The 24458-nt window shown below is 43.0% G+C and overlaps 1 protein-coding gene across 7 annotated transcripts in view; it reads left to right on the plus strand.

Annotated features, from left to right (window-relative positions):
• LOC104935900 (contactin-associated protein-like 4) overlaps window positions 1–22641 on the plus strand; it is a 160709-nt gene extending 138068 nt beyond the window's left edge. For all 7 annotated transcript variants that reach the window (XM_027291868.1, XM_027291863.1, XM_027291864.1 and 4 more), the window contains 7 exons: window positions 6190–6429; window positions 8853–9077; window positions 10534–10667; window positions 12389–12476; window positions 17199–17417; window positions 18374–18445; window positions 19502–22641. In XM_027291868.1, coding sequence (XP_027147669.1) covers window positions 6190–6429; window positions 8853–9077; window positions 10534–10667; window positions 12389–12476; window positions 17199–17417; window positions 18374–18445; window positions 19502–19698 — 1175 coding nt within the window. In that variant the 3' untranslated portion in view covers window positions 19699–22641. The remainder of the gene's footprint in view (window positions 1–6189; window positions 6430–8852; window positions 9078–10533; window positions 10668–12388; window positions 12477–17198; window positions 17418–18373; window positions 18446–19501) is intronic.
• Window positions 22642–24458: the final 1817 nt, after the last annotated feature.

Here is a 24458-nt window from a genome sequence, read left to right on the forward strand (position 1 = left end):
CCTTCATGCACAGTCCTTCAGTATAAACTCAGGATAGACGGTACACTCACAAGATCTGTCCTCCTACAGAGTCCTACATACTCTAAAAGGAAAATAATTATTCTGTTTCAAAGCTGCTAAACTGCTGTTGGCCAATTCAGCACTATTGAATATGAAAGCGATGAGTCAATGGTTTCTTCCCACTGAGCAATAATCAGACTTGATGAATAAAGCATGCATCAGGGAGCAGTAATATATATAAAGTAGTGCGTGAGTGAGCGAGGGTCTTTAAATAATCTGTAAATGAAGCTGAACCTGTGAGCGATGTCATGTCATTAAGCATCTCTAATGCAAACTTCATCTGTTCGACCTACTCACTCTCCATCTGTGGACCGGCAGGACCAAATAATCCATTCATTATCAGGTTTTATCATCCTGCAAATATTATGTATGTCACTTCATATCAGCAAACACACACTGCGGAGGGAAAACAAACCAACAAACAGTCATGAGATTGGATGAAGGCAGCGGCAGCAGTGGGGAAATCGAGGTGAATATTGACCGGCTGAATGTGATTAGCTGATAATCCTCTCCGAGGTCGTCAGTCTGAACCTGTATGTATGTTTACCTCTGAGTTATCGGTACAGATCACTGGAATAAGTCTAATGGATTTATGTGTTGGAATGAAAATATGATCATGTCTATTCACAAACTGGTGGTAGATTGTTTGCAGGACAAAGTTCTGACTTGATTAGTTCTGAGAGGAGAAGTGACTAGACGAGGTCTAGCTGGAGAAAACAAAAGTTATGTTGTAAAAGTATTAAACTTCCATAGTTAACTATAATTTATCGAGTATTTTTCCAGATACTCAAAGATGCTTAGATACAATACAAGTGCAGACTTGTAGGATTAGCATTTAGAGGACGACAACATTGGAAATGAGTTGAGGGAAGTTGAGATATCTTCACTTCTTGTCCGTACTATGTGTCAACTTCTTCTTATTGGCCATACCAGCATCATCTCTAGCAAATAGCAATGTTGGTTTATTGGGTGGCCACTAAATTTGGTTTCAGACGCTCAATGTGGATGACTTTGGTGATTCTCTTTCCTCCATAAAATTGACATTTTTTGGGCAGCTGTTGGATGGTTTGCCATGAAATTTTGTTCCGACCTTCATGTGTTGAAATTAGAATTTGTCCAACATTTTTATTTCTGATCAAATACCTTCCCATCATTGGGGCAGCTGTGACTCAGGAGGTAGAGCAGGTTATCCACTAATCAGCAGATTCGATTCCCAGTCTGCATGTTGAGGCGTCCTTCAAGATACTGGTGATGAGCACCTTGCATGGTAACCAATGCCAAAACTGTGAACGGTCTTCCGACTACGGCTTTCATACCAAGTCAGGGTATGAAGGGGTGAATGTGATATGTACTAATTGCAACCTTATGTCAACTAGAAAGGACAATGTTTATTGATAAACTTGTTCCTAATCCTCAACTTGCTTTTATTGAAGAAAAAATCCAACTGAATGATCAAACCAAACCTTGCAGAGCTTAATTAGCTTTAATCACCTCAGTTTGTCTGTAAAACGTAGGCATACTGTGTGTCAGCTTCCCACAGTCTCCTCATTCTACTTGCTGCCTCATGCCTTATTGTCTGTCTCCACTTTTGTCCTCCTAAAGGTTCAGTTTTTCAATTCGGCAGCCTATAAAAACTTAGTTTTGGGTCCTTTATCCTGGTGGTGGTTCAGCCCACCACACTGCAACTTTGTTTCTGTTATTTGCTGGCAGACAGACGCGACAAGGAGACACTTGCAGGCAATACAAATGGAGAGCGATGAATTGTTTTCCACCTCCGGTGTGGGTGGAACTGAACTGCGTTGTGTCTAGAGTGGATTGTTTAACTGTTTTCGCAGTCCAACTAGTGTCTCCATGGCTATAAAAACTCTTGATGTGCTTAGGCAAATGTTTTCATTTCTGTGTTTGGGGCTTGTTGTGTAGCTGTTGGCTCTGCAGGATTACTATGCACATATAAACTGTGTACAGTTTATTCATGAGTACACAATCCCTCTCCATAGACAAACAGTTTGCAACACAAAGTATTGAGTTATTTGGATTCACAAGCCTCTGCATTGGCTTGTTTAAATTCATAAACCATCCGACCGCATGCATTGTTTATATGAGTCTTGATTTGCAAAGCAAACTGTTTCCATTGTTTGAATTATAGGCTGCTGTGTTGGTATGTATGAATTCATGAGTCATATTTCAATGTACACTGTATTTACGAGCCATAATCCAGCTTTGCCTTATAAGGCAGTGAAGTCCATTGTTTTGATTAATAAGCTGTGTTATTGCCTTGCATGGATTTATAATCTACAGCATTGTTCACTTTCCAATTCCTTTATTGCTGTTTGTATTGTCGGCGCTTAAAATCCATACACAGCACTTCTGAAGGAGCTTCGTGATGAAAAGAGAAATCACTTCTTTTGTGAAGGTTTATGAGCAATTATTTAGCACTGTTTGGATAGTTAAGCCTTTGCATTTACATTTGTGCTGCATCGCTCTCGACCAACACATGCACCACTTTATTTATGCCGCTGCGTGCAGACAAAGCGGCCTCCTGTACAGTACGAGGATTTTAAGGAATCCTTTGATCATTGCTTCACGTATCCCTCGAAATGCCGCAGCATGCAAGTTAGATCAACCGGTAACGTGTAATGTAAGCGGTGTCCTGAGAAGTCGAAGTTAGGTGGTAATCTATGCTGTTACAATAGACAGTTTAGTTGTGTAGTCTATTTCAAAACCTGCTGTGTTCAGGTATCTGTTGATTTCACATCACAAATCCTTCATATAACAACAAAATAGTCACTGTGCTATCCACAGCCCTTAGCCCATGTACTGGGGCAACAGTCAGAACATTTGCTTCCAGGCCATGAGGATATGTTTTAGCAAGAAAAGCTGAATAATAATTAAAACTTCTTACTTTATATGCTATAATATATTATTCTTGTTGCATCCAATTTGTGTCAAGCTTATCTGTATGTTGCGAGGATAGAAAGAACAACATCGTGACTAAACCAGAAGTTGTAAGACTTGTGAATATCGATGCAACCCTGCAAAACAGATTGGAAGTGCCCTTGTCTAACTCTCTGTCAGCGTGCGTACTGATCGGGATGCGGTGAACAATCATGCTCGGTAATTACCACTGATTCACAACAACATTGTCGATTTAAGAGCGGTAACGTGGTGCAAAAAAGGTTGAAAATGTCTGCAGCCTTACTTCGAGGTATCTTCAGCTTCACAAATCCTTCGTATAAACCTCTATAGATGTCACATGTAAACGGGAGCTGTCATATTATTGATATGTTCTTTCCCTGTGTGCAGCTCAGCAAACCATACTGTCTTTAAACTCTGCCTCTCTCATTATCTGCCACTGTTTTATCGGAACTATCAGACTGATGTCATGTTGAGATTTCAATTCATGTCTCATCAGATACGATGAGGTCGTATCTCACAAAGCTCCTGAGTTTTAAATTCCTTCCTTCTACTTTTTGCTCTCTAAGCTCGATGTTGAGGCTCGGCTGCATTTACCTTTGATGATTACTTTGATCTCAATTTCGCTAATTGTTTTCCACCCTCATGCGTTCCCGTGTGTTTTCGTACACACTGCAGATGCAGTTCTCGTGAAGGTCCCACTGATCGCTCTGCTTCTTTGGTCGGAGGTTGGAGTTTATCTACGTTTGAGTTCTTTGATGTTTTCTTTGATCTCAGCGTCACGAATCCCTCATTATGCTCTTTTGAATGTTTCCTGTAAGCAGCATCAGCATTTGATGTGAAGACAGTGTGATCCATGTTGGAGCTCAAGAACAGCAGGACATGTGTTTGAAACCTTTACCACTGTTAGGAAGGTTTGTTTTCTAAAACCTTTTTCTGCCTCTGTTTTGTTGCATTGATCAGAGAGGGAGGTCCTCAGGGATCTGTCTTTGGTCCCTGTTGGAACTTTCACACATACTTACAAGTTAATCTTTCTTCATGCTAAAGGTTTCCTCTGTCATTGCTACAACTTTGTTCAGTTGTCAAAGGTTCTGTAGGTAGGTAAGTTCCTTTAGTTTCTGCAAAGACGATGTTAGGTGGCAGTTTTAAGGCTTGGATGAGAATGAAACTCGGTTTAATCACAGGCTAGAAGGGTGAAATATCATATATTTAATATCTAGAAAATAAAATATTGTTTGATAAAAAAGCACCCAAGTCAGCCAGTTGGGGTGTAGACAAAGCGCACAAATGTATGGAGCTCTGCGGCCGGCTCACAATCTTCTTTTGGTGTCTGTTTTTTTTGTTTCTGAGCAAATCTGGCGAGACACACTTTGGGCTAACGAGTTGAATAATAGATGAATAAAGTAACTACTTCTACTTGGTTACAAGCCTATTCACTTAAACAACTAGGAAGAGAAGTCAACTCTTTCTCCTGTAGAGACTTTTAGTTGTAGCATCCACTGAGCTTCATGGTCTTCTTTGGGTGCTCGTGTCAAGCTGAAGTTAATGTTTCCACTTTTTAAAACAGTAAATCAGTTCACTTTTACATTCCTTGATGATTGTGGATGAATTCTTGAAGATCTTTGCTCTGATTTGCATTCTGAAATTATCAGTGTTGGCTAAAACTCATGTAGCTTTCGTAGTATTTGGAGCCGTCCGCCCTAACTGCATGATGAAGAACACAATGATGAAGAACACAATCTTGTAAAAAGTAATTGAAGCTGAGAGCCATAACATAAACCTTCAGTGTCCAGTCGACGTGCTGTGTTGTTTTGTTTGTATGTTTCATTAAGGATGTCTCGAAGTGGGAATTTACTGTGATTAAAAATACCAGAAGTTTATTTATGTTTTTAATTAGCGTCTTCAAACTTTGAGAAGAAGTTGTCCACATGACATATTAGTCCCATGAGTTGAGGCTAGACTTTACTCTACACTGGCATCACAGAGCAGAATTCACAGGAGCTTTACAAGATTTCCAGGCCGTACTTTATCTGGATTTCTTGGCATCCTGCACGTCAATAGCTGCATGTTTCAAGAAGTAGCGGTGCTGCTTCAAAGTGTGGTGTTTTTTGGGGGTAGCTGTGTTTTCCTGAGGTAACAAACTTAATTACTAGGCAGTAAACCAGGTGTAGAAACTGGGTTACACTTGCTGTGATTATGACAGTGATTAACACAGAAAAGTCATTTACATGAGAAGTGCAAGCTGTGCCAGAATCAAGTAGGTCATATTATTAGTGTGCATGTAAGGGCAGTAAGTGTGTCACCCCTATGAATGATATTTAATGGTTACCACTTCGTCATGTACAGACATTATTGTAATTTATAGCTTCCTAAATCTTAATCCCTAAGTGCTGAATCATTTTCGGCAGACTTAATGTGGATAAAAAATGACTTTTCGTTGTGTTGTGTCAGAGGAAATTCTGAGGCATATCCTGTGCTGCTTAGCTGGTTCAATAATTCATACGAGTCAAAATCAGAGCAGAGAGAGGAGGCCTAGAGGAGAGTCTAACGGAGCTGCAGTGATTTATCGGTGTGAAAAGCTGCTGCCGCCGCTGCTGAACAATGAGAAGTTGTCAGCTTCAAACACTCGAGAGCAAAGAGATGCCGGGTTTGTGTTCTGGGTACAATGAGAGTTTCAGTGTGTGATCTCTGCAGCAACGGGTGGATGTCATATTTGAACCGTGCAAACAATAGGTGACCATGTTCCGTCTCAGAGAGAGCGCGTGATGTTGAATACAGAGTTTGATCTCTCGTAGTCGAAGTATTGAAGAATAGAGCGGACATATGCAGCGCGACACACAGCCAACCAGCCAGTCAGACACTTTATCCGGCGAGCAGCCGGCTTGGCGTTAAGCAGACAGACAGCTGATGAAAGTTACGCCCGCGGTTTCAGGTTTCCACCTACAGCTTGTTGCCTCGTCGCTTTTTCACTGTTGTGTCACGGCATGAGAAGAGTGCTGACAGGTTGGAGCTTCAGGGGGAGCAGAGGCGACAAGTGGATCAGCTGTAAATGACAGGAGGAGGAGAAATGAAGCTCTGGAGAGAAAGAAAACAGAGACACGCCAACATACAAAGAAATGAGAGAACGAGCTGGGAAGTAGATCCTTCTCTGGGAGCTCCAGCGTTCATTAGCAGAATATCTGAAATGTAAATCTAATGCTTTTTTTATGTTTGCAGGAGGCACGGCGTCCAGGCAGAAAGGCTTTCGGGGCTGCATTCGCTCTCTGCAGCTGAACGGCGTCACCCTGGACTTGGAGGAGAGGGCGAGCATCACACCCGGGGTTCGACCCGGCTGCCCGGGTCACTGCAGCAGCTACGGATCGTTCTGTCAGAACCAGGGCCGCTGTGTGGAGAGAGACGCCGGCTTCCAGTGTGACTGCAGCCTGTCGGCGTACACTGGAGTCTTCTGCCATACAGGTACACACATGAGTATTTTATAGGTTAGTTGAAGGGATTCACACTTTTGAAAGGGACAGAATAACATTAGCCTCTATTTGGATTTGTGTTTCTGTCCACCTGATTAATAGAAGTCTCATATTCACGTCTGTTTCTGTCTTTCTTTGGCTGCTTGACTTTCTCGTCTTGAGCGTACAGATGCTTTATCAGCACTTGTATCACATAAATCAGCTGCCTGCTGGAAACAATGAGACAGAACCAAACAGTAAATGTGCCGTAACATCAAAACACTGACGGTTTTTAGCATGAAATATGTTGATTAATTGATCTTTAAAGTTATCTCAGTTTGTGAGCTTACTTTTTTCAGGACATTGAAACTTCTCAGGCCTCTTCCACTTTGTCTCCACTGTCCTTTACATGAACTCAAAATGTTCATATTGTTGAATTGTTGCTTAAATACACACCTTAAATTACACTCTAATGTTTTCCTCTGATTTCTTACTGACTGACTCCCAGACACTAACCTGATACTCATCCTGGTCTTGCATGAAGATTTATTGAGAAGTCACAGTTTGTTTTTAGCCTGCAGGAGCTCTGTCTAACCAGTTTATAATCTGCTTCATCCTCTCGCTCTGCTTTGCATTCACTGTACATGCATCTCAGCAGCCAAGGTTAAAGCCGTTTTGATGTTTCTGCTTGTAGCTTCTTTGGGAGAAACGTCTCAGCAGAACATTTCCCGAGCCGAGTCTTGAACTTCTGTTTCAGTTGAAACTCTATCAGAGCACGTAGGCAGTTCTGATTCCCACAAGCTCATGTGGAAATACAAATAAAAATGAAAATGTGAGTAATGTCAGCCTGCATGTGTGGGCATTTATCTGCCGTTGACTAAAGGTTAAGGAGCTGTATTATTCCAGAGAAGTTTTACTGCACTCAACGCCCAACGAGAAATACTTAGCTGCGGCGTCTCATCAGAGGTTATTGCAAATAGTGTTTGTTTGATGAGCTGGAGTCTATTTTAGTCTATTGTTTGATGGAAACTCGACACCATCACGTTGACCTTCATGTCCTCCTCAAGTCCAGTAACGCAAGTGAGTTCTCTTAACCCTCCTCCCACCAACTTCAACCAAATAACGATATCTACTTATCTGCCTCGACGTGCTGAGTCAGAACAACAGTTTGTTTTCGCTGAGTCACGGTGACGCACTCTCGCTTTGTTTGATATTTTTAAAAGGTCAACTATTTCCTGTGAAAAAAAAAAATCAAAGCAAAGACTGAACACTTCTTTTTGTTCTGTTGATAACTCATCAGACATGCAGAGTTGTTCCGATGCCTCCCTCGGATGAAGTTTGGAAAGAATAAATATATGAACTGTACTGTTAGAATTTTATTAGCATAGTCCGCCTCCAGTTTAAAGAGTATTTATAACTTTCCAACAGTTTGTTAGTTATCTGTCTTTATCTAATATCACACCTCTGTGGTTTGCTTAAGAGAAGTTTATGAACTGTTACATGTCTGCTATAAAAATGGGTTTTCAACAGCAGGTCTGTGACATTTAGGGCGTCTTCTGAGTACAAATAATCGATAAAACAGCCTCGTAAAAGTATTAATAACTATAACAAGACAAGACTTAGTAATACTGATAGTTACCCATGAATAATGAATATAACAATATGCATTAATATATGTAGAAGGAAGTCCCTGCTCTGTCTCTCTGTCTGGTACAGGTAAATGTTGAATCTGTTAAACATCTACAGACAAAGCGAAACAGTTGAATAATACTGAAACAATTAGACAATCTGTCATAATTCAGACAGTTAAATAATGGTGTTTGATGTGATTTAACCAAAATAAATGATACATTTGCTGATTAAGCTTCTCACATGTTTCTGCTGATGTGTCATTTTTCATTTGACAGACCAGGTGATTACATTAATTGGTACTTAGCAGTAAGGTGAATAATAGCTTTGGGCCGAACGTGTTTTACTGGTTAACAATATTTATTAATATGCAACGTCTCTGTCAAATGAGTTATTAAGCCTCAGTGAAGACTGGAACACGCTTCTGTGTGTTACATGTAAGAAACATGCGTGGTGTTATTCATAGACACAGAGCGCGTCACGCGATGCATTGGAAGGTTGGAAGGTGTGAATCGACCCCGCGATGAGCCTCCACCCATAACACCTGTCTAGATCTGCTGGGATGTAGATTTACAGCCTGACTCTGCGCTGGATTCTTCAGATGGATGGAGAAATAAAAAAAGATGAATTATTTGCTTAAATGGATTTTTTAAAAGCAGAATAATACATGAAATTTAATATAGTTCTGCTAGAATCTGGATTTATCGTTTAGGATTTGATCTCAATCAACAGTCAGTCACAGAAGTCCACATCCATCACCCGAAACTTGATTCATTCTTTAAAATAAAACTCTCCCCGTTCTTCCAGAGGTGTCGGCCGGCTTCAAGTCGGAGACGTCCGTCAGCTACACCTTCAAGGAGCCGTACGAGTTGAGCAGGAACAGCAGCGCTCTGCCGTCCTCCATCTACTCCGACATGACGCTGAGAGAAGAGAACGTCTCCCTGAGCTTCAGGACCAACCAGAGTCCGGCTGTGCTGTTCTACGTCAGCTCCTACTACAGAGAGTACCTGGCCCTGCTCATTAACAAGCACGGTGAGGAGGAGGCTTTTATTTTGAAGTTTACGTGGTGGATGTTAAAGCTCGAGGTGGAGCGTCTTGTTTTCTTTTAATTCTTCTTTTTGTTTGTTTGCGTTTCATTTGTTTGAATGATTTTTGAACGATTTTTCACTCCTGAGGCTCAGATGTTTACTCTGCTCCTTCTCTCACCTTCAATACAGCGCTCCCCAAATCTTGTATTTTCTTGTTCTTACCTCTAATTACTCCCCTTTGCCTTGCGTCAGTTTTTCCACCAACGCGTTTATCCACCTTAGAGATTACAAGTCTGTTCAAGAGTTTACTTTTCGCCTCGCTTCATCTCAACTTTTCTCAATTACTTCCCTCACAGCCTCTCATCTTCCCTCTCCTCCCCTCTTCTTTCTGTCATCTTCTCCTCCTTTCTTTCCTCCTCCTCCTCCTCCTCCTCTGCTGTGCTCTGCAGCTTTACCAGATCTATCAGGATCTGTCAGATCTCTCCTCTCTTTGGATTCACCCCGTCAGCCTCCACTGCCTTTTAATCCGTCCAGCCGGGCTGGTCATTATGTTTTGTCTCGGGTGTTCGCTGGTCTTATCGCTGAGACCTGATGTGTGATGCTGAGGGAATAAAAGTGTGGTGGGCTGCTAATGGGTGGCAGGTCAGCAGCGTGCTGAATAGAAACAGCAGAAAACTTGCTGATGTGTTTTATAAACTTGTGTGAAATAATTATGTTGTGAGTTTGGCTTTTAAGAGTAGTAAGAGGCACTTTGAATTTAAAATTACATTTTCAGCATACGGGAGTGTAATAGAAATTGGCACTTTGCTGCTAGATTAGCTGTAAATGGATTTTTTTTTCCTGCCGTTAATGAGTCAGAGAAAGCTGACGGACAGCGAGGCATTAAGGTTTTCACGCTGACCGTGGAGTCGTCAGGTAAATGCACTTATACTGAAGTGTCCAATTAAATTCCTGAGAGCTCTCTCTTATTTGCCCCGAGATGGCTCATTTCTTTTCACCCTCGACTGCAGCCCAACCACACAACCTCTCTACTTAAGGCGTCTTTTCAAGAATAAATATGTTGTCAGCGCAGCAGCAGGTAGCTGCAGGTCCTCCTAAAAAAACTCATTATTCCTTCACGTTCCCTCGAAGGAAGACTTTGATGTGTGATTTATTATGTTTATTTACAGTAATGTGACACATGCTGTAAAGAAACTGCAATTTATTACCTGAAAGCATCACATGACTTTTATTAAGTCTGTACTTCACGTTCTGAATATTAAGATGATTCATTAGATTCATTCTGTTATTGATGGGGAATATTCTCCTCTTAATATAAACATCTTAATTCGTGTATTTTAATGATTCTGTGTATTTAGACTGTCAGCAAAGATCATTTTTAGGAAAACTCTGCAGGTTGTTTCCTCTCCTGTGAGATCTGAAATGTAACCCTGCAGTCTGATGTGTGTCTCTGTGTGAAGACATGCTGGAGGTGAGATACAAGCTGGACGGCAGCAGAGACGTCGAAGTTTTAAGAAGCGCAGCGAAGAGCCTGGCCGACGGACAACTGCACACTGTTTCCATCCGGAGACTGACAGACTCTGTGTCCGTGCAGGTAATTGCTTCTTCACGTTCTTGTAGAGTAGAGTAGATACTTTATTGATCCCTCGAGGGGAAATTCTAGCATGCATTTTTAATAAAACCACACACACACACACACACACAAAGGGCTCATAGACATGCAAATGTGGAGAGAGATGGTGGAGCGATGGGCAGCCACACGGAGCAGCACCCTGAGAGGGGCACCGAACCGAAGGGCTACCAGTCCACCTTCCACAGGGCGGCAGTAGCTCAGTCCATTTGGACTTGGCTTGGGAACCGGAGGGTGGCCGGTTCAAGTCCCACATGGACATGGATATGGAAGGTGGACTGGTAGCTGGAGAGGTGCCAGTTCACCTCCTGGACACTGCTGAGGTGCCTTGAGCAAGGCACCGATCCCCCCCAACTGCTCGCCGGGTGCTTCTCCAAGGGGCTGCCCATCACTCCACCATCTCTCTATGCCTTGTACTGCACGTGTGTGTATCTGGGTTAAAATGCATGTAAATAAAAATAGAGTGTAAATAGAATTTCCCCGTTCGTGGGATTAATAAAGTATATCTTCTTCTTCTTCTATACTCTGGTCCATACTGGAACTAATAAAGTATTACTGGACTTGAACTGCCCACCCACCGCTTCCTGTAGATGTAGCTGACCTTTGAGGTCTGTGTCTGGTGGGTGTGGATGTAGCGAGGCTACAAATGTAATCCAGTATTGACTCTTCTTTGTTTTGCATTCATAAATGGTGTCTCCATGGAAGTTGGGGTGAACCTTGTGACATTAAATGTGCTGTTAAGACAAAACAACAAGTTAAATGTTATTGTGTTTCATCAATACAAGCAACAGTCGTATAGTCTGTGGTCATTAGCAACAATATGTGGAGTTAAAGTGTCGCGACATTCAGGTCTGCTTCCTTCTTTCTTGCACACCTCGGAGTTCACACGCTGCGCCGGACTGCAAGTGTTGCTGATTTTGTGTCGAGTAGACAAAGTGTGGCGAGCGTTAACCTTTTTCCACGTTTGCTAAATGAGGAGTCGATCTCAAGGGCAAGCACGATGACACACATACAGATGCACACACAGACAGGCCCATATATTCCCTTTGTGGACTGATATGATATTCCTTAATATAATAAAGCCCCAGTCAGCACTTTACTCTCACTTCAGCCAGCAGCTGCTGTCCTGGATGCAGCGACAGCAGGCCAGCAGGGACAGACTACACATTAAAACAGCTCCGGATGAATTATGAAGCGTCTTAATCGTATCTGGATCTCCTGAATCTCTTATCTTGTTAACAACAGCGTCAGATGATGTATGAGGTAAACTTCATCTAACCGGGGCCCGGCAGCCTGAGTGTCTGTATAATTATCAACAGAAATACAAGGTGACCGCGTCTCGTCTGGGTGCAGCCTGCGTTTTAAGGCTCCAGTGAAATATGAAGTGAATGTCATCCTATCGGTTTCCATCATGTTGAATCATTATATCTTTAAAAGCACACTCGTTGTATAAGGTGACAGTTTAGTACGGAGAAAGATATCTCAAAGTATTTACAACATCCTTACATAAAACGTAAAAAAGTGTACGTTCTCCTCCAAAAGATAAATCCTAATACTTCTGGAGCAGATTTATGCTCCCTGCAGGTTAAATCATTCCCATCTTGGACTCTCTCTGAGCTTTTGTCTTTAGATGTCTACCACAATTCTCCCAAAGTTAACTTAGGAAATGATTCTCCTCTTTTCAGATCGACCAGAACGCCAGAGAAGACTTCAACCTGACAGCTGACGGAGAATTCAGCGCGATTAAGTCTCTCGTGTTGGGCAGAATTTACGGTAAGTGAGCGGGCAGTGACGCAGAGACTCAGATGAAATATAACTTTAAGATGTTTAGCCTCATCTGACACAGTTATGGGATATTTAGAGGAAATATTATTCTTAAACTGAAACAGAAGTCAACAACAGACACACAAGAAAAAACATTTCAAATCAATATTTTGCATCAAATTATTGATTTCTTCAGTAAGCAGCCATGGGAAGCTGAATAAAACTCGGCATCATCATGTTGGGTTTATTCCAAATCAATGACTGACTCGCCGTAGATTTCTCCTTATTTATTAAATACATACACAAAACGTTCTAATGCAAACCCAGACAAAAATCTTGCTGTAAAATGTTTGTTTGCTTCCCAATCTTGTGCATGTGGACCTGTTAGCAAGGTGACCAAAATCCTTCACAGGGGAGCTCCACGCAGTTCCAGGAGAGGCTCAGTGGATGAAAACGGACAAATATTACATTAGTTACCACAGGGGGATCTTATAAAAGAGACTAAATGTGTGTGATCTAGTTTAAGAGATAGTTCAGAGATACAATATTGTTTTTCACTTTCCCACAGTCACAAACTAATAAATCCCTTCAGATATCAGATAACATAATCACGATCCCACAGGCTTCAAGGAAATTGAATGAAATCAAGCAAACAAACTAAGAGCAGTGTGAGGGGTCACCTTTGCCGAGCTTTGTCTGAGGGGAGGCCCACGGTCTCAGACTCTGAAAACACCTAATCTAAGACATCAGCAGCTTGGCTGTGCTATTGATAAATCCATGGTGCTGTCTGGGGAGCTGAGGCAACAGATGGATTTGTAATTAATGCGTTTTTCTTCCAGGTCCACCCTTCTGTCAGTTTCACCATGGATGTCTAATATTTTAAAACTAGAGCCTCCTTCAGTCAGTAGCCAGTAAAACCAGGAGAGATAAAAGAAGAGAAGTATGTCGGAGAGCTTCCACGAGTCTGAGCAGGTACGTGTGTTTAGCATACGTAAATGAGTGCAGGGTCAAGTTAAAGCAGCAGTGCACTTCTCTGTAATACACCTGCACAGATATTAAAACACGTCACCACCTGGGAGGGTTAAACCACATCCTCATTGAACTCCTGTATGTAGTCCTCGACCTGTAACAGAGTCGAGGGGGTGAGACAGTAATTGGCTCCGTCATGACTTATTCATGTTCTCTTTGAGCGGCTCCATCAGAGACGGACTGAGATATACAGTGAGCCGTTAATAACACGAGGGGCTGAGCGCCGCGGGCCGCAGCCACACGGCTCCCTGATAAGACGCAGCCAATATAAAAGGAAGCACTCGGCCTATTAGAAGTAAATCTGGAGTCTGCCGCTCATCAGAGGCACGCATCAGCCAATACCAAGTAATAACCATAATAAAATGATTGATTTTACACAGATATGAAATATATCTACTGTTTATTATTTCTGCGGTATTCTGCTCTGAAAGAAGTCATGCAGCAGCGTGTGTTAGTGTCGTGGTTCTCTAATTCTTTTGTGTTGAGTTGATCGAGTTTTGGACGCGCATGCATGAATATCTGTGATGTGGATATTCGTTAATTTTCTCCCCTTTCAGTGCCGAAAAGTTTAATTATTTCCATTTGAGGCGTGGAAATGATGAAAAATCTTCTCTATTGAGAACAAATTGTGATCGGAAGCTTCATTTCACCATGTGAGTCGCTGCTTTCTGCCTTTCGAACACCCGTCTGTCTGAATCTACTGTATCTGTAACCAACTTTGCCGACAGCCAAACATCAAACGAGGTCAACAACACAAGACGTAGCAGCCAGCTGTCATGGTTGCACAGGTTGACCCAGAATGCAGGCTCGGACAACGGTTAGTGAGGGAAGGGGATTTATTGTGAAGTGGGAGAACAGGGGAAGGGGAGGGTCCGATACGAGGTGGAGGGAATGGCTGAGGTGAGGCAGTTGTGGGAATGGATGGAGGAGGCACGGAGTCTGGACGGTCTGAAGATGGTGGATGGAGAGCAGGCAAGCAGGTGGCAGGAGGTGAAGATGGTGGTGGACCTGAGCACAAGAGATCGGTGGTTAGAGGTCAGGAAAGCAACAAGGAGCACAAGGAACAATAGTTTAAGACGGTCCGAACGTGATCTACCACGGAGGCTGAACAAACAATCTGACAAGGAGTGGGAGGAAGGCCAGGGTTTATATGCAGGTGGAGTGATGAGTTGATGGAAGGCAGGTGAGGTGAGGAACGGCAGGTGTGCTTCATCTGATGATGATCCAGGAGGCCCAGGGAAAAGTGCCACGCCCACAACACAGACAGACAAGTAAACACAACACAAGGATGGGGAAACAAGGGGAAACACAGAAACAACCACAGTCACAACTGCCATTGTGACACCAGCGAACATTACTGACTAGTCCAGCAGCAGTCAGCCCAGCTCGGCGTCTGTCTTTCAGCCTTTTATGTCACCAAGCTCTAAAAGTCAGTCCCAGATTTACTCTTGTCCGGCAGCGTCTTGCTCGCTCACTATTTTCTCTTCTTACTTTCCTCCTCTTGTCCTCTTTATCTTCTTTGCCATACTCTGCCTCTACTGAGCCCGGTTACATTACCGACTCTGGTTCATTTCGGCATCGCTCACCATCTGAGCTCACAGTCTGGCCACCACAGCTAACAAACTGAACTAACAGCAGCTACACTTGGCCCAGGCAAACCAGGCAACCCAGCTAACGAACTGAGTTCACTTCACTAACAGCAGCTCCAGTCGGCAGCAGAGAGTTTAGCTGGAGGACGTTTTCTCCAGAAAATATGATCCAGTTTCACCAAAATCAGTGAAATACAGTAGTTGGTGGTGTGTGACTCAGTCACTTATAAAAGTGGAAATGAGACGTTATTCGCCTGATTAGATGCCAGTGTAGCATCAAAATGATTTAAAATCTGTTATTTTCTGGTAGAAAACGTACATCATATTGCTTTGAACCATTCAAATGTATTTTTGGATGTAGAGCTGCAGGATGGTACTCAGCTCAGTGTGTTTTAACCCTGTCATGTCAGCATGTGACCGGTCCTCCCCTCTGTCAAAGCAGAGCGGGCAGAGAGTCAGATCAGGATCGGAAAAAAAGCAGCGGGAAAGTGGATTTTCTGTCGTTTCCTGCCAACCCTGTCATCCATCAGCCTAACTAATGGATCCGGAAGGAATACAGTGAGACAGAGAGAGAGAGAGGTGATGGAGTAGACAGTGTATCAGCTGAGAGGAGCTTACAGGCTGCAGTAATGTCTCCTGCTGTTCTCATCAACATGCAGATGTGCTGTGGTAAAAGCCACAGTCAGCTCTCAGTCATCCGAACAGACACTGATGCAGCTGTTTACAACGTCGGCTTCCACAGCTGCTGTTTACGCCGAGCGGATGTGAACGATCGATACAGGTGAGAGTGCACATCTGTCTTGAGGAGCGATAGACGCCGAGTCACTGACAGCGTGTCTACTGTAACGAGAGCATGTGTGTGCTAATCATTAGAGTCAGTTTGCTGCCGCCGTTGTCCCGCTCTGATCACAGGGAAATGTGAAGCTGAGTCGATGAAGCTTGTCAAGATTTTTATTGGGCGTGTCTTCCTCCTGGGTGAGAGAGCGCGGCCTCTAATGAAGGGTTAAAAGTTCAGTCTGTTCAGATACATAAAGTTTTATATGTGAGCTCTTTCTTTAACACTCAGGGGCTGCAGTAAGTTAACCCGAGAGCTGAAGGATCACGTCACCGCTCAGCACTGAAATCTTTCAAGACCAGAATCTGCCGGTGGGATGAAATATCTTCACTTGGTCCTAATCGATAAATCTCGATGTGAGAGTCAGTTCAACACTTGTTCGCGTTCTTGCCAACAGTTAGACAAGAAGACTAAAGCTACAATCAGCTCCTCTAACTCCATAATATGTGTTTTTTACACACATTATTTTATGGATTCAAGAAACTAGACATTATAGGTTAGTTAGTGAGTATTTCCGTTAACTCTGCACAGAGCTGAGCTGCCTGTTTCCCTCTGTTTTCAGTCTTTGCGTGCTAAGTTAAAGTAGTAGTATCAATCTTCTTATCTACCTCTCAGCTACAAAGCTACTAAGTGTGTTTTTCCTGAACATTTTCTAAAGGGATTGTCACATTATTCCAGAAAATTAAAGAAACAAATCGAGTTTTATGGGAAACAGCTGACAGACACTTTTGTTTCTTTCTCCCAGAGATGTTTTGTTTCTTGGAGGCAAAAGCGACACGATTAAATCTCAGATGTTTAAATTAGAGCTTTATTTGTATCGTATCATATTGAAGAAACGTAATCTTGTCAGAAACCATTTGCATCAGATCATGAATTTTCCAGGTCTGAGAATGTCGACCTCCCCTCGGACAAAGCTCCGGAAAAGTCTCCTCCTCGCCCTCTTTAGTTTACTTGCGTCCAGTCCCTGGATGCCTGTGGGATCATGATTATGTTATTTCATCACACAGAAAACAAGATAGCCTGTTTGACATACACCAAATACATAAAAAAAGGTAAAATTCCCCCAAAACTGCTGAATCTCTTTATCCGAACCACATACATTTGGACTTTGCTGTAGTATCTTTTCACTTCCATCCACTGAGTCTCCCCTGAAACAGTTTGGGGCTGCGCTGAGGGTGGCACGCCCACTCAGAAGACCTCTGCATCGGATTATTAAACTAGTTTCAAGGTGTCCGTTTGTATTAGTCGGATATTCAAAAAGTCTTCTTCTCTCTTCAGGGTCTGATGATTTGGATCCAGACTTGGCCCGGTTGGCTTCTCTCGGTTTTACCGGCTGTCTCTCGGTGGTCCGCTTCAACTCCATCAGCCCCCTGAAAGCGGCTCTGCTCCACCCGGACACCAGCCCCGTCTCCATCACCGGACCCTTAATCCAGTCCAACTGCGGCTCCTCGTCTTCGGCCAATCCCTACGAGGCCGAGAACACACACCACCTGTCAGGTAGGAGTCAGGTTTGTGGACGAGGTTGAAAAGTTTTACTTCTTGCGTTCTTGTGGGAGAGAGTAAAACTTCTGGTTGTTTTTAGGAGTTTCAAATGTATCTCTTGGCTGTGAGGAGAACTTCAGGTCTTCAGACTGACTACTCAGGTTTATTTTTACCGTGGTTCGATTATCTGTTCTAGGATTCTTCCAGTCAGCGCGCCGGTCTTCTCTCATGTATCCATTTTTATTTTTTGCTGATGCGCTTTTTTTCTGTTGGTTGCAGCGTCTTGAGCTGCTCAGCTCGGCTGACGGCTGCTGCGTGAACGCAACTCTCGCTTACTTGACAGTATTAGCTAAAGTAATGTTAATACTTTAACAAATCTCATATTTATTTGAAGATAGCACGAAATGGGAAAATTATATGTCCATTTTAAATCTGTAAAACTGGCTCGAAGTACACAGAGATACACAGGTCTCACAGATACAGGAGCGTCAGTATTCATTATTATTATTCAGAAGATGTTTTCTGACTTCTTCTTTTTAAACGTCACTTCTCTTCACTTTGTCTTTAACGACCAATAATCCTTTTTAGACTCTTTAAACATGTTTGTTTTGGTAAATGTCTAATTAAAAATCAGGAAATCAGAAATGTGTGTTCACGTCTTTTGTTTCTCTTTGTTTCAAACTGCGTGACAGCCTCATTAAACATGCACACCTTGTTGAGGAGATTCGTGACAGTGAACCTGATGCGATCATTAATTTGGAGTCTCCAGTCGTGTTTCTTTCCTCCCAGCTTCATGTTGCTTTAATAGAGTTCCTTTTGGAGAGCTGCTGCTGTTTTCTCCGTCTGCTCTGAACGATGATACTCTTCTTTTCCTCTCCACGTCTCCTCGTCTAATTCTTGGTGGCCTTTGGTTTTTCTTTTTCCCCGCTCTCCTTTCCTTTCTGCCACCCCTCTCTCTTTCTCTGCTGTAGACCAGTCTGGCTCGGTGGGTTCAGGTCAACCTTTAGTCAATGCCATCAGGACCGACTCGGCTGTGATTGGAGGTACTGAACTGATTCTCCATCTTCCACTGCACCTGTTTCATCTTGTTTTATTGTGTTTGTGTTGGACTTCTCTTAGCAGTGAGAGTCAGAGATTTTTTTACTGATGAATGATGTTCATCTGAAAGCTGCAAAGGTGAAAAAAAAAATCCATCTGAAGTTTAAAAAAAAGTTTTTGCAGAATTTTTGCTCCTCTGCCCGGCCATTAAATCTCAGTGACCCCGTGTCTCGCTGCACAATGGACAGCTGAACTAATTAAACCTCGTCTGAAATGACTCGAGACTTTCACACTCATCTTTAAAGGCAAACTAAAGTAATATAGTGAGAAATTGATTTCAGCTGTATTTCGGAATTCTAATTAAATGAAACTTTTTTCCGGATAATAAAAAATGTGCCGAACAGAAGAGTCCAGCTGAGTCCGAACACGTGAAGCTCGGGTTCGCTGCGTGTTGAAGTTAGATTAGTGGAACAACCAGACTGCAGGGCAGAGAGAATCTGCATACGCAGCGGAGGCAGAGACGGGCACGAATCATGTGTCTGACTTCACAGTGATCCAAAGTCTGCTGTGATAATTTACTTTACAAAAAGAGAGCCAGCAGGCAGCGAGATGAGGACACATCAAAATGTTGTTACTCCGCCGGGTGTCAGAAAGGTTTGTACCTCCGTCAGTGTTTTGTATATTTTAGTTGTTTAACTGCAAAAATTGACACAACTAAGTATTTTTAAAGCTCCACTGATTCATATTTTGTAGAACTGCGTTGCCCCACCCCAGAGATTTAAAATCAGCATAGCCAGGTTGTAAAATTATTAGTTATTATTATTATTAGTTATTTTTGTGTAAAAAAAGTAGCAGTAAGTGCCAAAAGATGACCGCAGCGCCATAATGAAGTCTCATTCATCATCAAAAACAACAATTTTTCCGGAGGATAGTAACATTACAATTCATAAAATGCTCAGGTGAACAGTGGAACATCTATACATTACATTTTTGTCTTAAAGAAACACTATTCTGAACCAAAATATCTGAATATGTCGGAGTTAATGTCCTCTCCCTTGCAGGTGTCATAGCGGTGGTGATCTTTGTGATTGTGACTGGTCTGGCGATAACTGCCAGATTCCTCTACCGGAGAAAAGAGACGTATCGAAACCAAGAAGTGAAGGGGGTCAAACAGGACGACAGCCAGGATTTCCCTTTCAACAACCAGGCTGACTCCCAGAACGCCTCCGGCGAAAACCCAAAGGAGTATTTCATTTAACTGGAGGCCCCCGATGACCCGATGAGCTGGTGGTGGTTGGTTTTTGGAGCAGAGGTCGCAGACAGGGAGGCGTCCCGTCACGCCTCAGGACTTTACACTGCACTCAAAGCCACTCAGAGACTTCACCTGGAGGCCGTGGCTCCACAGAATATGGAAAGCAAGAAGGAAACAACGCACACAGTTTTTTGTCATTTACTGTAAATTGTGAATATACTGATACGGACTTCTAAGATGTTGATATCGTTTCAAAAACTGTAAATATTCAAAGATGTAAATGTGGAAGTAACGTCTCCGGCAATCGCTAACTAATGTCATATTGAAAAGGTTGCAAATACTCTTAAGGGAAACAGTTTTAATGGCTTGATTCTGAGCATTCAAACTTTATTTCGGGGGGTGCTTGGGAATCGTGACTGGAGAGTCTGATGCACTTTTCTATGAGGCTAATGAATGGACGTTTGCATAAGTGGAAGTGGAAATGTCTGACCCATAATTAGGCCCTCAGGAAGAGCAGCACTTCTGCAAGAGTTTGTGTTTGGCGCTTCGCTCACTTGTGATGCTTTTCTTGTCGTGCGCAGAGCTTCGGAGGAGAAACAGTGTGAAGCTCGTTAGAGGCCTCAAAGTCCTGTTCAAGGGAGATCCGTGTGAGCTCGTACACTCAACTTTGTTTGATGATTTTCCGACTCCAGTCAGCGACAGTGATTTTGTGTTAGTAAGTGGCATCTTCAAAGTCGTACTCACTCCAGTCACGCACGTTGCCATCAGCACATAACATCTCGTACCGCTGCAGTTTGGCAGCTACTGGTCAAGAGACTTGGAAACTTTCCATCCAGTTGGGATTCATTTTCCATTTTATCTTCAGTTTAATTTATTGTTTTTCCTCTCGTGCTTTGTTCTTTTCTCTCGTTGGTTTTCCAACATAAAAGCACAACAACAACAGGGAACAAAACTAAATCCACGAGCACTGAACGTTCCTATACTTTGCGAGCTCGTCATAAAACTCTGGTGCAGGTTGTTCGCTCCGTTATAAAAGTTCTCTCCTCCCCCGCTGTTTCCTCTCGCAGCCCTCCAAAACGTCTCTGAGCAGTAAAGCTTTTAACACTGACAGCAGCACAGACTCTCTTAACACCACTGCTGTCTGTCACCTCATTTGCTGCACGCAGAGACCGTTAATGTGTTTTTGAAATGCTGATCCGCTTTCCGTCTGACAGGTGGATTGTGACTCGACGGAAAGCAGGAAGAGATGATCGGAAACGAGACAGGAAAGATAGGCCGAGAGAAAGTGTCAGGCAGACATGGATGTAATGAGAACAGCCTGATGTTAACACTTGAAAATGAAGCAAATCCTCCCACGTGTTAATTCAGCTCATGTGAAGATAGAGGCAGAAAGAGGATCGACAGCAGCTGTTTATCAAAACACACACCGCCGTCTCTCTCCGAGACCCCAAAGCACAGATGGGATTTTAATGACAAAAGTTGCTAAAGCTTCAAAGTGCATTATTCATCCTTTTGTTTCTGTTTTTCTTTCTTATTCCACGTCACGGCGGCCGGGCCCACACATAGTCACGTGTTTGAGTTCATCCTTCGGTGAAGAGGACGCGGAGACTTCTCGTCCTCCGTCCTGCAGCACAGCGCTCGATTCGCTGAGAGGAACCCGACCGGTTACCTCAGCAGCCTCATAATCTCGCGGAGTGAGCACGGCAGGAGGACGCAAAGTAAAATGTTTAACGTTTGAGCAAGTCACTGACGCATGCAGTGATGGTGTGAACCCGCGAGGATACGGATGTTTTGACCTTCAGGGTCGGTTTAGTTTCACTGTGAACAACTTTTTTTGTTTCGTACCAGTTTCACATCAAGTCTCTTGATTCTGTTTTTGTCACCGGCCTGGTCACACCAAGGAAGTGCTCGCACGGTAATCTACTGTAACCGGTGACACTAGCCAGCCACAATATCATTTCATTAAACAAACCTCTGTGCAAAGTAATGAGCTTACTGCCACTCAAAGTTCACCAAAGTTGAATTCAGAACAAAAGATTCTCACTTCTTTACTTTCCACTGTGAGTGTGGAGTTAACTGGAGTTAATTAATGTCGCCACGACTTTTAATCATTTTAAATGCCGCTGATATCAGCCTTAAAGGACCTCAGTGTACGATTTAGTGGCATCGAGCAGGATCGTTGCTCACCCCGGGAGACGATACGCGACCTATAGATAAAAAATGATTCTTCTTTTCAGGTGGTTATACACTAATTATGCATATTATATTACATTTCTGTCATATTCTATAAATTGAGTCCCACTAAATCACACACTGACACGCTGGACCTTTAAGGCTGGTGATATTCTGTATTCTCTTTGTTGTCTTCGAATCCCATGAAACGACTAAAACAAACAATTAGGTGCCCGAACTACAACGTCTGTGCAGCCTAAGCCTGATATATGAGCCAGGCCACATGTTTATGTCATGGAGCTCTGATCCTGCCGCCGTTAATACTCCGTGAGACACAAAATGTGTATTAATCCGCTGCTGAAAATTGTCACTGAGTAACGTTTGCAAAAAAACGTCAGTGTCCAGCTGTTTTAAGAAATGACCTGATTTTATATTTTAATATTTACATATTGAGTCAGAAGAGACTGAGGCCACAGACAGGTTAGAGAAGTCCGATCCTGTTGGGATGAATATTGTTGGATTTGGTCTTTTCATGGGATTAGTTGACCAAAAGAGCGTTGAACAGTGTCGTTTGGGTTCGTTTCTTTTTAGTATACAGTGACTGTAGTGTTGGTGAGTAACAGTGATGTTGTGAGAGTGAGTGACATGCTGCAGATTTTACTCACCTCAATCCTGTTTGATAAAATTCAAAAGATCATGTTTCCACTGTATCTGGACGTTTTTTTTCTGCTTTACAGACGAATCATCGACTGAATAAATGTTAACAGGACACTCCAACTGTGCTTGTGAATCAGTTTGTTCTACATCTGAAGGACTCTACAGAAAGCTGACGTGCATCTACACGACACGGTTAAAAAAAGATTCTTTTTATTTCTTTGGTAAATGAAGCGAGCACGCAGCAGAGACTCCCCTCCTCGCAACAACCAGGCCGATCTACATACATTTGCATCTTTCATTTGCCGTAGCGTGGGCGGATGCACATCCATCGGCGCTGACATTTCTGATGGCGCTTAACATCCAAACCAAAGATGAGGGGAAATATGTAAAGCTGAGGGTATCAAAGTGAAGAGCCAGTTAGCCTCTGCGACTGTTTAAACACTCCGAGATCATTCAGCTGCCTCAGATCAGTGATCCCTGTTTGATTCATTTAAATCTACCTCGCATTGGTTGTGATCAGAGATAAACTTAAAAATCTTCTTGAGCATCATCCGTGAAGAAAACTTCAACATCGCGGCGATCGGCTAATCTACTGCCAACTGGAATTTAAATGTGATGAAAGATTCAGTCTGATCTGCAGGCAGCGCGGCTCACAGTTTAATGTGTTTGATTACGACGATAAACACCGCCGGGGCACAGCTCCATTTCTTCAGCGAGAAAACTTGAATATATCACTCTGGGGTAACCTCTGATGTGCTGAATCAACACATTTCATCCGCCGTGGCTGTTTCATATGTAGCTCACGTCTTTGGACTCCTTCGGTTCTTTTCGATTCACACACTGTTGGTCGATGCTGTACGCTGACAGTCTGTGCTGTCATCCTTCACCTCTCTTTAAACTACATGAAATAGTCAGCGAAGGTCACTTTGTATTTCCTCCTACATGTTTTTTTTTTTCAGGCCAGTAATGTTTGTTAAGCATGAAAACCATCAGTTGACTCCAGACCAAATGTGTATACATGCAGAATCCAAACACTTTATGACTGAGTCATATGTGAAAGTAGAAGTGAGGCCAACGCAGAAGTACCAAAAAACTACTGCAGTTCCTCAAACGTCCACTTGAGGCTGGCTCCAGAAGTGAGTCAGTCTCCATAAGTCCCCATGTTTCACAGCAGAAATAAACATGTTTACAGCCTGGTACAAAAAACAGTTTTGGTCTCTGTAGCTAATTTCTCCTCATGACAACTGTACTGAGGGTGAATTTATATACAACTCACCTGTTCACATTATATTAAGGCTTAAAGTTATGCAGGATTAAGAGCGTGAACGCTTTGACTGACAGGTGGGTGGTGTTACAGATGGCTTGTTATCCGTACACAATCCATTTGGTCGAGATGTTTCACAGGATAAGTTAAAAAGCTGTGACCTGTTGGTGTTGCCTGAGGAAGAGTCAAAAGTTCATCAACATCATCAGGGTTCATCCTCCGGGGAACAAAAACGTCCGTACAAAATGTTCTAACAGTTGTTGAGTTGTTTCAGTCCGACCCAAAGGACCGACTGACACAACAGCACTGCCTCCCCTAGAGCCGCGAGCACGGCTACACTAAATTTAGACTGCTCAAAGTCAAACAAGTCAAACACGTTGAAGGAGTCTGACACACGGATCCTGCAGGACTGAGTGATGAATCAGTCGAAGATGAAACAGCTTCACGAAGAGTAAGTGACCTTCTCCTCCTCCTTTTTTCACTAGGACTAGATGTTGTCTATTATCACTGTATCACCGGGTGTATGAAAGAGATGCATTTGGGTGTAGAGTGAATGCATTGCCCATTTGTTTTACAGCGGTGTCACGGCGGTCGATGGATCGAGCCTGTGCAGGATTAAATCACCCCAGTGCTGCAGGCGGATGCAGAGTTACAGCACCACTTCCATGCAGAT

The sequence above is a fragment of the Larimichthys crocea genome, chromosome II, assembly GCF_000972845.2.
Source record: "Larimichthys crocea isolate SSNF chromosome II, L_crocea_2.0, whole genome shotgun sequence".
Taxonomy (NCBI): Eukaryota; Metazoa; Chordata; class Actinopteri; family Sciaenidae; genus Larimichthys; species Larimichthys crocea.